General features: G+C 40.5%; 1 protein-coding gene across 10 annotated transcripts in view; it reads left to right on the top strand.

The window, feature by feature from the left end:
- Positions 1-16,056, top strand: part of Dgki (diacylglycerol kinase, iota) — a 461,894-nt gene that overhangs the window by 289,353 nt on the left and 156,485 nt on the right. For all 10 annotated transcript variants that reach the window (XM_039108368.2, XM_039108367.2, XM_039108371.2 and 7 more), the window contains 2 exons: positions 113-224; positions 12,049-12,248. In XM_039108368.2, coding sequence (XP_038964296.1) covers positions 113-224; positions 12,049-12,248 — 312 coding nt within the window. The remainder of the gene's footprint in view (positions 1-112; positions 225-12,048; positions 12,249-16,056) is intronic.

Here is a 16,056-nt window from a genome sequence, read left to right as displayed (position 1 = left end):
TGTATTCCTGAGCATACCATGCAAGACCTTAGTGTATTAACCCCAAATTACTTCCCAGGGCTAATCAGGAGTAGAATGAAGTAGCTTTAACTGCTTTTGACCCTGTTTGCAGATATTGTGCTGGCACAATGCCTTGGGGAAACCCTGGAGATCATCATGACTTTGAACCCCAGCGTCATGATGATGGTTACATTGAAGTCATCGGATTCACTATGGCCTCTTTGGTGAGCAATATCTCAATCTTATTGAAAACCCTTGTTTATAAGGCACGAGTAGACTTTAAATGTTCACAAAGAAAAACTTATTTTTCTCTAATGAAGTCTGACAGGGGATACAGAACACACTTCGGGGCAGGCCCCATGCCCCGCAGTGGATGGGCAACATAAAATGTACACAGTGGTGCTTTTGTAGGGTTTTTGTTTCATGATGCTCTGTCTGGGCATTTTCTGTTTTACCTTACAAGTCTTTTCTTGAATATTTTGCTTTCTGATTTTGTGTTTCTGTGGGATTTCTTTGTGTGACTGTGTGTGTCTCTGTGTCTGTCTTTGTTTCTGGAGCATTTTCTTTGGCCTTGTTTCTTGTTTTGTCCTATTTTATTTATATTTTTATTCATTTATTTTTTTTAGATATCTGTTTGTTTTCAAATGAGACAGAGAAAGAAGGGTATGGATTTACATGGGTTGGGAGATGGGTGGCGTCTGGGAGGAGTTGGGTTGGAGAAACTATGATCAGAATATGTTGTATGAAAAAAAACTGCTTTCAATAAAAAAGTTTTTTTCTCTTGGTTTACTAATTCATAAACTCTACATAGTATGGATTGGGTTAGGATAAAGATGAATGTGTCATTAAGTTTGAAAACCTATTCATATTAATACTTTGAAGATAAATCAATTTCATTTGGTTGTTTTACTTTCTAGGGAATAAACAGTTTATGCTTAGGAAGCCATCTTGGCACAGAGTACAGCATTAACACGAGACCATGGGGCCTGATTGGTGCTTTTCTTGCTTTGCTGAGAAAATGAATACTTAACAAAAAACTAGTTATTTAAACTTAATTTCATCTTGTTCACATAGCATGAGATGAGTGTATGGATTATCTCTAAATACTTATAAATGGGAAAAGAGACCATATGACTACCTTAGAACTGCACTCGCTACAGTGGACGCATCGCTTCATAATTTAATATTGTGTATTTTAATATTGTGTATTTATATTAAAATTTGAGGGGGTGGAGAGTTGGCTCAGCTGTTAAGAGCACTGACTGCTCTTCCAGAGGTCTTGAGTTCAAATCCCAGCAACCACATGGTGGCTCACAACCATCTGTAATGGGCTATGGTGGCCTTTCCCAGCATGCAGGCTGAACACTGTATACATAATAAATACATCTTTTTTTTTAACCCTGAATTTCTAGTATAAGTATGTTTCAAATAGTTTTCAACTTATTCAACTAGGGTTGACCAATTAAGAATTGTAAAAACTACTCACTTTATGTTGTATTATGTAAATTATTGTATGAACTCATAGTTTGTACAAATCAGATACCTCCTTTGTAACTGGGCTGTGCTAGCCCCTATCCACAAAAGGTCAGAAGGTGTGTTTCTACTTTAATAAGCAGAAGCTTATCTGTCTTAGTTTCTTTTCCTGTTGCTGTGATAAAATATTCCAACAGAAGAAACTCCAGAGGAAAAGTGTTTCAGCTCATAGTGCAAAGGTAAAGGCATTCTGGACGCAGGCGCAGTAAATGCATGCTCCTCCTCAGCTTCTTTCTCTACTTAGTGTAGTCCAGGATGCCAGCTCAGGAATGGTGCCTCTAGTCATTGAAAGATCTTCCAACCTCAGTTAATGTAATCACAGGATAACTGTCCCATGGGAACACCCAGAAATCTGTGTGCCAGGTGATTATAGATTGTCAAATTGACAGTAACGTAGATCTCATTTTGTCTGCCTTGTGAATGACAATGGTTTCTTCCTCAATGTTTTTAACCTAAAATCAAAGCACTTTAACACAGTAACCTATTGCGATTATGACAAGAATCTGTGTCATTTCAATTGATGGTGTCTCTAAAGGTGAGACTGACTTTCATTGGCATTTGAGGGGGACAATGACAGGGCAAGAAAGGTGAAAATCCAGCAACTGAGAAGGAGGGAGATGGATAAAAGGAAGAATGTATACCATAGACTTACTCTTAAGTGCTGACTTTCTTAGAGCAGTCTTTATCACCAAAGCTTTCTAAGCTATTAGAAAGGAGGAAAAAAAAAACAGGCTTAAATTCAGAAAGTCTATGTGCAAAAAAAAAATGACTAAAGGTAACAGAGCTGTGCTGTGTATAACAGACACCCCTCAACACACACACACACTCACAAACAGCCCTGTATCTTCCTCACTGACTTATACTTCGATCCAGTGAAAGTTGATTAAGTAGTTACCATGTACCACAGCTTCCTCATGCTACCTGTGAGACAAGAGCGATCAGGAACTATCTGAGTGGTGAGGGTCTATGTGACTAAAGGGTATGTTCCTTATGTCCTCACTGTGTCCAAGATCAAAGTTTAGACACTTAGCTTGTATATTTGATTCTTTGATATTGCTTTGTTAAAATTCAATGACCAAAAGCAACTTAAGGAAGAAAGAGTTTATTTGGGGTAATGGCTCCCCGGTGATAGAGTGGATTATGGCCCAGAAAACACAGCATGCCAGTGGGAGCAGGAAGCTAGTTGATGACATTTTTTTTATCTATACTCAGGAAACCGGGGGAACAGGAAGTATGGACCCCCAAATCTGCTCTGTTGGCCATAGTTTTCTTTGAGAAAGGATTGGATAGTATGTGGTCCAATCTCTTCTGTAACGTTAGTGGGTGTTGATGTGCATTGACTGGATCCAACAATAATTGAGTCTTGCAAAATGTCAACACCCCTAGCTCTGACCTATGTCTAAATACTGGAATATTTAAAGGGGAGAGTCCCTTTCATTTTCTATTTGGTCACTTAGTTGTGCTGTCTTGCATGGCAGCTGATTCTTATTTTCATTGTTTAATTATTTTTCATTATTATTAATTTTCAAGTTAACAAGTTGGTTCACTGGCAACCTCACATAGAGAGTACGCTTAAAATGGCCTTGAACTTTTAGACATGTACCTCATGATGAATTTGAGTCTGTGGTCTTTTCCTTGAGTCTGGTTGGGCTTGTGCATTTGTGATGAGTCAAGGACAGTGGGAGCCTGGAGAGATGTCTCAGAGGGGAGAAGGTTCAACATAAAAGCATGAGGGCCTGAGTTCAAATCCCCAGTTCCTATGTGAAATGTTTGGTGTGCCTGTAATTCTGGTGCAGGAAGTGGGCATGGGAGTCTTGCTGTAAGCTCTTTGGTCCAAATGAGTGAACTCTAGGTTCAACGAAAGCCTCTGTTCCAGAAACAAGGTAGTGAGTGAGAGAGGAAGACACCCAGTATCTATATCTGTGCTCCACATGCGTTTACACACTCGTGTGTGTGTGTGTGTGTGTGTGTGTGTATGAGAGATAGAGACAGAGACATAGACAGAGAGAGACAGAGACAGAGAGACAGAGAGAGAGACAGAGAGAGAGGGAGTATGTTTGTGTGTGTGTGTGTGTGAGAGAGAGAGAGAGAGAGAGAGAGAGAGGGAGGGGGAGAGAGAGAGAGAGAGAGGTGTGCTATTGTATAACTTCACAACTCCTGGGGTGGACCATAAAAGGCCATGAAGCAGAGAGGAAGTGGACAATAATGGTCCCCTCTAATTGGTAGCAATTTTGTAAATTCAGAGTAATCGTTCAGACATGTCTGTTTCCAATCAGTTTCCGTTATAAAATAGTGAACTCACAAGTCATAAATGACAGGCTACTGGGTACAACTGGTTAAGGAAACAAAAGACCTGTCTTTGAGGTACTCCCAGCTCCAAAATGGAAGAAAGACCAAGAATAAAACAGTAAATTCCAGGAGAGAGTTGGGAGACACTAGAAAGGAATATCAAAAACAACGGTGCCTGTTAGGTGATGCTGTCTGCAAATATTCCCAGAAGAAGCAGGAGTCTCTAGAGTGTAATGGCCTATCAGAGCAAGCAGCCTGAGAACAATGTCTTTGAAGAGCTACAAGTAGTTGCTTAAGTGACTCTACAATTAAGAGTGGAGAGAGGTAGAGCAGAAACAACACTTCAAGCTGTCCATGGGGATGATGTTGCAAGAGGGTTGGCCATGATGAGACTTGTGCCTGGCCCCCAATCTGATGTGATCTGAATCTCTATCCCTGGGGCTTGTTAGACAAATCATCAAATTGGCATTGGTGTCCAAGTGCATGAGTATACTATATGGTGAAGGAAGAAGATGAAAGGGCCTGGTGAGTTGCAGAGGTGTTTGGATGTTGAGAACCATTGTAACCTTAGAGGAGTGTTAAATGGTTCTGGGGGGGGTTATTGCAGGCAATTGGCCAAAGGAGGAATCCACTAAAGAAGGCAGAGAGAGTAAGAGCATTGTGCAAGAGCTGAGCTCTGAAATCTGTGGAAGAAGTCAGCATCTACTTAAAAGTGGACAACTGACAATTCGTGAGTGGAAGTCAGGGGACCTCCATAGGTTAGAGAGATGGCATTGGAGAGTCTGTCAAATCCCTCTCTCTGCCATCCTGTGGCTAGCTGGAGTGAGGAGGGGAGGAAGTTAATATATGGGATTTGGTGAAGAGGGAATGGAACCATAAAGTCATGACAACTATAATTTCCTCTTTGCACAACATGCACACTGCAAAGCCACATGTGTGTCAGATGTGTGATAGAATCTCCAGTTCTAGGGAATGCAGTTGTTTCTGGGCAGAAAATCCTGCCTTAGAAGTAGAGTTAGCTCTGCTTTGCCATTTAAGTAATACAGTTAAAAGCTGTATACTTTTGAACATTATGTGCTCTTTAAATAACCCTGGCAAAGCATTTCTAAATATTCACACAACATTTAGCTATCACTCATTCAATGGTTAATATTGTTTTTTTAATTGGTATGAAAGTATTTTTATGTTCAGTCCTTCAGTTTTCAATTCATTGAGGGTATTCTATTGATTATATCTCCAAGAAGGTAAATTACGTAAAATTATAAGCATATGCTTTAAAATGCCTGTCTAAACAGAAGGGTCTACGTACTTAAAATTACTCTTTTTAAATATGTACTTCAAATAGTTTCCATATAATTTAAAACCTTAACTACTAGGTGCAGCTAATTTTTTTTCTTAGAAATTGACATGTCTGAAATCATTAAAGGCTACATGTTTTAAAGGTTATGCAATAAACTCATAAATATTTTTGTATATTGCTTATAATTTAAGAACACTCGAAGAAAAGGAAGCTCAGACTGATTCTTGAAAAGAGATTTTAAATTGAATTACTGGAATAGGGGAAAAGAAAAGTATTTCCTTTAGACTGTTTATGTTGTAATTGCAAACTTCAAAGAGAAGTCATCAGTTGACTCCTTTGGTTGCGGTGCATTCCTGCTAATTAAGATGCTCTCTCAGGGGGTACTGAACAGCCTGATTGCCTTCTTGGGTTTTATGGAGCCCATAATCAGCCATTGTAACATGTATTTGTTTCTGCCTCAATTTTTTGTTATTATGGCCAGGAAGGGTCTTTCGTGTTGAGTCTGTTTCTAAGTAATTTAAAACTTTTCAAGACAGTACAAAGCATGATGCACATGGAGGAAGTGGGACCCTCATTTGCGATTCAGGCTTCTCAACTTTGAAGAAAGCTCATTGATCTCTCTTGTTACTTGAAATTAAAATGTGTAAGTTCTTTTACATTTCTGGATGAGGAAGGCGGAGGAAAGGGCTGGTCAGTCTTGGAGGGTGGGGATAAATTCCCAGGGCTGAGGTTTTAATACTTCTGCACAATGTGATCTTCTCTTTTGCTTTTTAGAAAACGAAATGCTAATTTTATAACACACGTAAGTGTAAGAACTGAAGTGAAAGCTGTAGATCTCACCAGAACGCCTACGGAGAGCTACTCATGTTCTGATTTCTGATGTCTTTCCTTCCAGTGACTTGGTTTTTACGTTTGAAAACACACATACAGCTTAAAAAGCGGTTTAATAATTTTTACTAAGGGTTCTTTCCTTATGTCATTGGATCGAGCCCTTCTTTCCCAGGGTTTGTCATAACAAAGCAACAGGAAATTCACACAGTTTCACAGACAATTACATCAGCACAGCAGCCAGCATTGTTCTCCTTACCAGGATGGTTGGCTTTCCTCGAATTCCAACATTATGGCAGAACCCTCCTACAAGTGATAACTTCCTCTTCATGATATAAGCATATCACAGTTTAAATGATAATCCTTCCCTTTATGAAGCTTTGTGTTTCTGATGTTTGCTCTCATGAATAACTCTGATTAATGTTGTGTGTGAACTCTGAGTTCAAGTTGTTCTGACAGGACCCCAGGAAGAGAGCATTGATTCAATGTCATCATGGGCGTAGTAGTAAGAGCTGATTAAGGTTTAAAACTCTGCAGTTAGTAAGAGTAGTAATGGGACCACAACAAATCGTAAAGGAGTTGGGTGTGTCTTGTGAGGTTGAACTTGGCAACAGTTGGTTAACAGCTCACCCAACAGAAGTGACAGAATAAGCCTGACTTATTATTACACTTTGTCTTTTGAGAAATTCATATTTTAAATATGCTAATGAGTGGCTTGCCTTTTATTATGGAGTTTTAAGAGAAGTAGAAGAGGAGTGGATCTGGGGAAGAGGGGAGATGGGAGGAGAGGGAGGAGTGAAAACTGCCATTGCGTATAATATATAAGAAAAGAATAAGTGGAGGTAATCTAGATACACGTTTTTTGGCACACATATTTATTGGAGAGAGAACCTGTCTGCTTTCTCTCTCTCTCTCTCTCTCTCTCTCTCTCTCTCTCTCTCTCTCTCTCTGTGTGTGTGTGTGTTCTTCACGTCTCTTTTAACAAATATGCATTTTCAACATTATTGTATTTGTCATTTAATCTTTGAGGGTTTTATACACAAATACACTGTAAATGCATTTTCATTACTCTGTATTCCTTTCAACATTACCTCCTCCATCCCCTACCCCTCTAGGAGTCACCTTACACACCCTTATGACCTCTTGTTTCATGAAGTAGGCTTAATTCCTGTTAGGGCTACACACACATGCAAACATGCCGACAAGTGCGTGCATGTTTGCGTGCGTGCATGCGTGTGCACATACACCTTAAAATACTAGCTCCAAGTTAGACAGGGAAGGCATTCTCTTTTCTTGTCTCCTTGATGATTTGTAGTTTAAAGTTTCATGCATGTCTAAGGAAGTCTCTTAATTAGGAAAACCTTTGTGCATTGTGCAAGGCAGCTCTTATGCTGTTAAAAACATTTGTTGTTCTCATCGGTGTTATTCTGAGTGACTCTCCCCTTCTGTGGTTTTGCCTTCCCCTGAATTCCATCTCCTTCCATTCTCTTGTTTTTATGTCGGTGCACACTGTCCTGTTTAATCTGCCTTTATAGTGGTCTTATTCTGAAATCCATTTCCCATATTCAGATGATAGCCCCTTTGGATTAGTCTTCCCCACCCCTGGACCTTCCTTATTCCTGTCAAACCCACTCCCCAACTCTACCTGTTTCCTTTACATAAATGTGACCTTCGGTTTGTTTTGTGAGCCACTTAGTTTAACCAGGCATGTGTGTGACCATTAGATTAGAACAATCCATTGGAGCTTGGTGGGGTCACCTGTGAGTATGAAGGCAGGGACTCCCCCAATAAACAGTCTATAAACACATAGGCTGTCCCACAAACAGTAGCTTTAGACAGCATGATGGTGTTTTGTTAGCATTTATAAAGAAGTCTAAGGTTCTGTAGAGAAAGGGTGCACTGCGCTCTTTTTGCATTCTTTGCTCTGTGTTCTTGTGTTGCCTCTCTGCCTCTCTTCTCTCGCTCTGCATTTCCCCTGTGCAGGGGTTTTTGTGCTTATTGCACCCCCTCCCAGATCCCAAAGCATTTGCTCTTCCTTCTCAACGTTCGTTTACTTAAATTGGAAAATGCACTTCTGCTGTGTATGGCTTCCATGGTTTCGATGAATTAGAACATGGGCGTCCTTTGGTCATGGCAGCACAGGCATTTCTCTGCACACTGCAGTGGTGTTCCTTGCTTTTAGTCCGTTTTAGTCTCATTGATTCTTATGAATCTGAAACCTGTTTTTCATCCATGTACCCTCTGCTCTCTTATCCTTCCCCTATGCATTCAGTTAAAGAGTTGGCTAGTTACTGTCTCACAGATGGTGGGATAACAGGAAGCACTCCTGCCTGTGTTGCTGGGATCAGTAATATCTATTGATCTGCTTCCATTCTCAGTGACCTATTTCCTTCTGCAGGATCCGGTGTGCTACTAAGCTGCACTGTGAGATCATTTTAGTGTTTCCTTCTTTATGGACCATGGTTTCTTCTTTGTGTGTCAGGATCCATTGATTATCTACTCGTTAGATGATTTACTGAATGTAATCTAAACTATGTCTTATTGTTAGGTAGTACGAATTGTTTTAACACAACCTTTTTTATTCTTCCTTTACAAGATATAAAGTGTGTCTAATATAAATGACGAATACTAACAAGTTGAGAGTTAAAAATATCAGTAGGAATGTGTTTCTTCCCAGATTTATACAAATATGTCTTATCCCATTTCTCAGGATAGATTGTTGATTCTGTCACTATTTTAACTTTCAGGATATCACAGATTTTAAAGTTATGATGATTTCTTTAAGTAGTTTTAAAGCGTAGAGATTTTTCTCGAAATTGTGCCATAGAACCTCAGATCTTTCTAAAGGTGAAGTTCTATCAGGCATTTTTACTTCTTCTTTTTCCGTTTTTGTTTTTGTTTTTTTTTGTCATGATGTTATGTTAGTCCTGGTTAGACTCTGTGTCCGTTAAACAGAGATACACACAGCATATACATACAAGTGCTCTTAGACTTTTCAGTCTTTATGTTGTCATTAAGGGGGAATTTGTAAATACACTATAGGTAGAATTCTTTTCTTGAATTTTAATTCTCTTATGCAATAACTAAGAAGAGGGTTTTCAGGCAAACTCCCTTCCTTTCTTAAATTATCCCACTTTATTTTGGCAATGACTGACTTCTATGAACATTACTTCTATGTCAGATACAGAGAAATAAAGAACAATGATTCTAGATGGGATGAGGTGGTATTTAAGAACATGATATTCTTGAATTATAGACACAATCTAGAATCATAAAATGCTAGTCCAGAAAAAGATCATAGAAGTAAACCCAAATCATCCACATTTGAGGAAATGCAAGTCCGATTAGTTTCTCTCTAAGTAGTTAATTATGTGGACAGCTCACTGGGGAAGTGCCACTGCTAAGATTGTTAGACTCGCTAACAGCATCCCGTGGGACTTTGTAGCACACTGGCGTTCAGAGTTTAATTCTTGATGACCTGGGGGAAAGGCAATAAAACTTAATGATATTGCTCTATGGAAAGAGAATGACTGTAAAGCCTTGTGTGGGACATTGTGAACTAACCAGTCATGGTGTCACGAATCATCTAGGTAGAATTTTCTTCTTTTTGACTAGCATCGGGCATCGCGAAGGGAGGAACCCATATGAGCTAGTTTCACTGAGGCTGTTGAAGTGCAGAAGGCTAACGAGAGGATGTCAGAGGAACTGAAAGGCAGACAGCCTGTAGATTCATCAGTCATCAAAGTCCCTGCGACCTCTGGTGCTAGAGTGAGAGTGGCTGTAGATGGTAGTATTAGTCCTAAGGGACCTAGGACATGATAAGAGATACAACTTTGGAGAGAGACATGGCAATCTGAGAAGGCTTTTGATTAGCTTTGTCATGAGAGTTGTGAAGCAGGAGACAGTATTCTGAAAGGGAGTTACTCCACCAGAAGAGGGCCTGTTGCTGAGGCTATTCCTGTGTTCCGGAGAGACAAAGATAGCCTCCAGTGGAGGCTTAGCCACAACTGGGGAGGCTGCTTGAATAGGAGAAAGTGTCTGCATATGGGATGGATCACAAGATGGGGCCATCTCTGGATGGCCTTTCCTTCAGACTCTGTTCCATTTTTTTTGTCCCATATGTAGCAGAGGATGGCCTTACCTGACATCAGTGGGAGGGGAGGCCCTTGGTTCTGTGGAGGTTCAATGCCCCAGCATAGGGGGATGCTAGAGTGATGAGGTGGGAGTTGGTGTGGGGAGCACCCTCTCAGAGGCAAAGGGGAGGGGGATGTGGTGGTGGGCATAGCAAAGGGGAGAATGGGAAGCAGGACAACATTTGAAATGTAAATAAACAAAATAACCAATTAAAAAAAAGAAAAGACGAGAGATGGTAAGTAGTTAGCCATTACTGTGGCAAAATATCTGGGATAATTGGCTTTTAACCAAAAGGATATTTTTGCTCATGGTTTGAATCTGTGGTCACTTGGGTGTTGTATTTGTGTCTATGCCAAGGTATCATAGTAAGGGCACATAATAGAAAAAGCATTAATAACAGGAGGGCCAGGGTCCTGATACCCCTCAAAGATGTGACGCCAGTGACCCAGCTTGTCCCCCAAGGCTCCACTTCTTAAAGTATCTCCCAATAAAGCCATGGACTGGAGACCAGACATTTAGCACATATGACTTCAGAGGACATTCAAGAGCGAAATTGTAGTGCTCAGTGTGGTAGTGCAGGTCTGTACTGAAGAGTACTAATCTAAAGTGTGCTAGAGTAACCAGTACTAAAGAGGCTGAAGCCAGAGCATTGGGGAGGGTTCAAGGTCAGATTAGTTGCAAAGCAACATTTCCTTTTGATAAAAAGAAACAAAAACATCATCACCAACAACAGAACATACCAAACTGTAGAAGATGGGATAACTATTTTGCTTTCTCCTTCAGATTAATGTATAATATATATTTCTTCTTTGTGTATGATATGGAATATTATATTGAGTTTATTTTTCTACATGTCCTGCTAGCTACTCCTAACACCCTTGACTAAATTATCCATTACTTACTCAATGAATTATATTGTCAAATCCATGGTCATACCCCCAGAAAATGAATGTAGTTTTCTCCGTATATTTCCATTCACCATCCCTGTTGGTATGCAGACACCACGAATTTAATGACACGTTTTTATGAAAAGTATTTTGATAGTAAGGATAGTAAAATAACCATTAGTTTTTTCTTTCATGTTATTCTAGATATATTTTGGGCTTTGTTTTTCTAAGTTAGTTACAGAATTGATTTTATAAGCATAATAGCATTAGATGTGAGATTTTCAAGTTGTCAGGATGTCTTAAATTTAATAACTTACTTTTTAAAATTTATTTTTACCATGTTACTTACTGAAACAAATTTGAAATAGTCTAAAGAGACTTTAGGTAGAAAGAAAACTGTCATCAAGTATTAAAATCGACTGTACACTTAAGCATTAGTGAGTTCAATTTAGAGATTGGTAAAGTATATGCTTTGTCCTCTTTATTAATTTTTATTATGCTGACATCAATTACTTATTGAGAATAGATAATACACATACAACACACACAACAATACACATACAACACACACACAACACACATACTATACACACAACACACACAACACACACTATACATACAACACACACAACACATAACAACCCGTTTATGTTAATTAATCTTGCATGAGGGCTGTCAAGATGGCTCAATTTGCTGTCAAGCCTGAAAAATTCTACCAATGGGACCTACATGATGGAAGGAGAAAACCCATTCCTGAAAGCTGTCCCCTGACTTCTACATGCATGCAAGCCCAACATGAAAGATACATAAATATGTATTCATCTTTTTCCTGTCACAGCTATATCTACATTCATACTGTGTAAAATGGACAGAGGCTATCTCTGGGAATACATGATGCACTTCCTCAGAAGCTTTCCATATTGAAATTATTTGTAGCTATGGTATCTTCAAGTTCTTGTTGGCTAATGAGTGTTACCGATGCTATCAAAGGCTGTTGCTTGTCTGCAGTAGATCTGGATGTAGCTTCTGGAAATGTCAGGCATTGACTCTTGGCTCCTCTTCCCCTTCCTTGGACAGGCTGCCCTGCAAGTCGGGGGCCACGGAGAAAGGTTGCACCAATGTCGGGAAGTGATGCTTCTGACGTACAAGTCCATTCCCATGCAAGTGGACGGGGAGCCATGTAGGTTGGCGCCTGCTATGATTCGGATCTCCTTGAGGAATCAGGCCAACATGGTACAGAAGAGCAAGCGGAGAACCTCAATGCCTTTGCTCAATGAGTGAGTCTGTGCTTGCCTTCCTGGGTGACATGGAGACACTGGGAAGCAGATAGCAGAGCATGTGCATGCTCTGGGGACCTCACTGTGTTAGAAAGGAGAGAAAAAACATCAAGAAGGAACCATGGGTCCTAGATCACTCTCATTGGAACATACAATCTCGCTTTAGTTATCTTATTTGACGTTCTTTTTGGTACATTTTACTATATGTAGAATAGATGGCTCTACTTTGCCAATTGTTTGGGGGTATATTGTGTTCAGATGAACTAGTTTTAATATTTAGTTTGGTTTATAGAGACAGTTTTTTTTCTGCCTGTTGGTGAGTGGTCTTACTCCCCACCTTTCCAATTTGGGGTCCCATGTCCTCTGATGCATCAACTCAGTTTTGCCTTCTAAGGCAGCATCTACTAATCCATACTGAACTCAACTTACTGTGTCTACTATTAAACACCCGGCATCCCTTCCTTTCTACGCCCTTTCTCTTTTATTTAGGTGTTTTAATAAACCGATTCAAGGTAAGGCAATAAAGATTAGGTAGTACAGGATATATACTCATTTTCTAGTTGTTTTCTTAATGTTTGCTCGGGTTTGAAGAAGTAGCTGGAGAGAGAAGAGGATTTGAGTCACTTTTTTGAGTGTCTTCTAGATATCATGCATCTATGCCTGAGGTCACTTCAGAGTCTCGGGTCATTCTCTGTCACAGTGAGGGGCCTCAAAGGTGCACCTCCTGTTCGCTTTCTGTTATGCATGGTTACCGATTGTACTGAATGGCTGGCTTCCCGGCGGTGCCTGCAAGGAAGGGGCATGCTTTACCATGTGTTCATGAAGTCAAGGAGAGAATCTGCACAAATTCCCAGAATAACCGATGACGCAGGTGCCATAGCTCCTGTCACCTCCCTCCGTGCCAGCATATGCGCAGGAAGAGCACCAGACAGCACACTCCAGGCACTTCAGCTTTGCCATCCGCCCGCTTCTAAGTTTGAGGCTGGCGTGAGAAGCCCGCTTCCTGTGTTCCTGGAGTCTGGACTTCCTGGAACACTGGCCTGGTTGCTTCCTCAGGTTTACTCCATTCACTCTGAGGTGACATTTCTTGCTCCATTTACATTTTGCAGCTGGCGAAACTCTTGGCTCATTTGCTGATGCTTCCTGTCCTCGCTGCCTTCTTCTTCTAGGTTGAAGACATAACTTGAGTTTATAAGTTAAAAGAGATGAGAGGTCAACGGTCGTACATGGTTCTTTACATTTCTTCTAGATGTGTTAGTCAAATCATGACACACTGGTTTGGCAGAAGCCTAAGACCCAGGGAATAGAAGGCCACCTCTGAATTAGTACGGTAGCCAAGGTTCCTATGTCACTTGTAGATCATTGGTGGGAAAGACAAAGCCCAATGAGTTTAGTAGCCCTCAAGGGAAGAATATGCCCTCATGACCTTTCTAGAAATAAACCTCTTTAAGTGTTCAGTTCCAAACAACGTTTATGCTCTGTCAAGAAAGAATTTGTCTTCTCTATGTAATCCTGTTGACGAGGGTTCATTTGGCTTCCTTTACAAGCAAAGTAAGTGCACGTAGTGTCTTGTTTTGTCCTCATGGCTTGTGTGGCATATGACACTCTTCTTGCATTCACTTGTACAGATGTCTAAGAGCAGCCTCATCTAATAAAGTCCTGACACTTTCTACCCGGGGAAGTGTTTCCAACACATCAGCCTCATGTGACACAGAAGATCATATCCAATGGGAGTCAGGGCACACTATTCATTTTTTCATAAAACAATCAAAATTTTAAAAATATATAAAATTATTATTCAACACTATATTTAAAAGAAAATAAATAAAAAGAAATCAGTATTTATACTGCATTTTCAAAGAAAAAGGAAGAAACCTGGTTCCTATGTCAAACTTGCTCACTAACCCTGACTTTCTCCTTAATCTTTTTTTCATTTCTATAGTTAGATTATATCTACAGCACCATAAAACATCTCCCCCCCCCCGATCTAACTTCTTCCTCTGTATTTCCAAATAGAGTTTCAAGTTTAAAGTCAACCTTGATTTTAAGACTTTTTCTTTAAGCTTCTGTTCCTTTGAGGCTCTCAGACTTGTCCATCATTGAGTGATGGAAGAGATATTGAAAGTCAAGCTACCTTTATTTATCTGCCTCCCTTCTCACCTCCCATTTTCTTCTCTTCCTTGCTTTCTTCGTCTTCCTTCTTTTCTCCATTTATTTAATAAACTAAAACTGTTTCTTTTGCTTAATTTGCCTGTATTTTTTTTTCTTGCTAGAAGGGGAAGGCAACTACTTTCCTGTGTCATAAAATGTTTATATCAAAGGCACAGGCCTTTGTGTGTGTCATACACACACACACACACACACACACACACACACACACACACATGTGCGTGCATATGCAACTATGTGTGTTTATGTGTGCATGTGTGTGTTAGCATAGGAATAGCAGCTGCTTGGCTCATCTAAGGAACTGGCCTCCTTTCATCCATGGTACCTGGGAGGACTTGCTCTTTTAATGCTGCGGTTCCCCAACTGACTCCTTCTTTCCGCCTGAATGCTGGCGTGTCTCACACATCTACTCTTTCTTTGGGATGTTGAATCTCGGGTCTGTGACTTCTGCCCTAGCTCTTTCCCAAAACGAAAGACTAATCCTCAAGCACTGTAAGTGACAGTTTTTCCTTAACGAGGTTTGGTGGCAAGCTCAGATTACACACTAAGAACCGGACCCTTAACTCTGCTGCCTTTGTAGTTCCTTCTCATCCATCGCGTCTGTCCCTCACCCACGTGGTGCACATTCATCACACCTCTGTCCCCGAAGCCACCACACTCACCTTGGCTTTTCCACACCCCGCTGGCTAGCGGGCACCTTCCTTGTCTTTAGTTCATCACTCAGATCTTCCTGCACCCCACCTCTCCTGTTCATGGGGAACGTGCTAATGTGCGCTCACAGCATTTCCAGGTTTGCCTGACTGCCCCCCTTCAGAAAGATGATTTTTTTTACTATACCAATTAGAACCCTCCAAGTGGAACGCCTTTGTTCCTTATCTTCACAGATGGTTTTGGTATCTTCCGTCTTCATCCTGACCTCCTTTTTTTCCAGAGAAGCTACAGCCTTTCTCCATCACCATCCTTCCTTTGCCCCTGGATTTTCTTCTCACAGGGGTCCCCTTTTCTCCTTTCATCTACCCGTCTGGCTCACAGTAGCCCAACTCAGGTGTCACTTCCACCCAGTGGCGTCCTCTGGCTGATTCTAGCAGTTATCATACCTCTTGGTGCCGTTTCCATCACATCATCTGCCACAGAGCATCCTCATCTGTTTGCTTGTCTCTCTGCTCTGCTCTGTCGGGAGGCCCTGGGCTTTTGCCCTCAGGATGCCCTGTACCTGGCATCGTCTCTGAAACATGATCACCTACTGAATTGGTGACTCACAAGTGCACTTCATTATACTTCTATTTCTGCCACATTTCTTGGAAACTATTAACTGAATAACAGCTACGTTAAAAACTCACGAATTTAGAGGTCATATAGAATATGTTTCGAGGATGTTTTATACAAGTGTAGGACAAATATTGAACCAATCAGACGTGATTACATGAATAATTAGGAGTCTCTGTGAGCAATTACCAAGTAGTAGACCTTCACAATGTCCTTCTGTGCACATTTATTGTGAAAGGAAGCATATTTACCAGAAAATAACCCAAGTTTATTAGTATATACAAAATAAAATGTGTTCACTAACTGATATTGGCAAGGGAGAATACTTTATTTTATTAGAGCATATGAGTCTACACAGACTTTGGAATCCAAT

The sequence above is a fragment of the Rattus norvegicus genome, chromosome 4 (genome assembly GCF_036323735.1).
Source record: "Rattus norvegicus strain BN/NHsdMcwi chromosome 4, GRCr8, whole genome shotgun sequence".
In the NCBI taxonomy this organism is placed as follows: Eukaryota; Metazoa; Chordata; class Mammalia; order Rodentia; family Muridae; genus Rattus; species Rattus norvegicus.
This window is presented reverse-complemented; position numbering and strand designations above follow the sequence as displayed.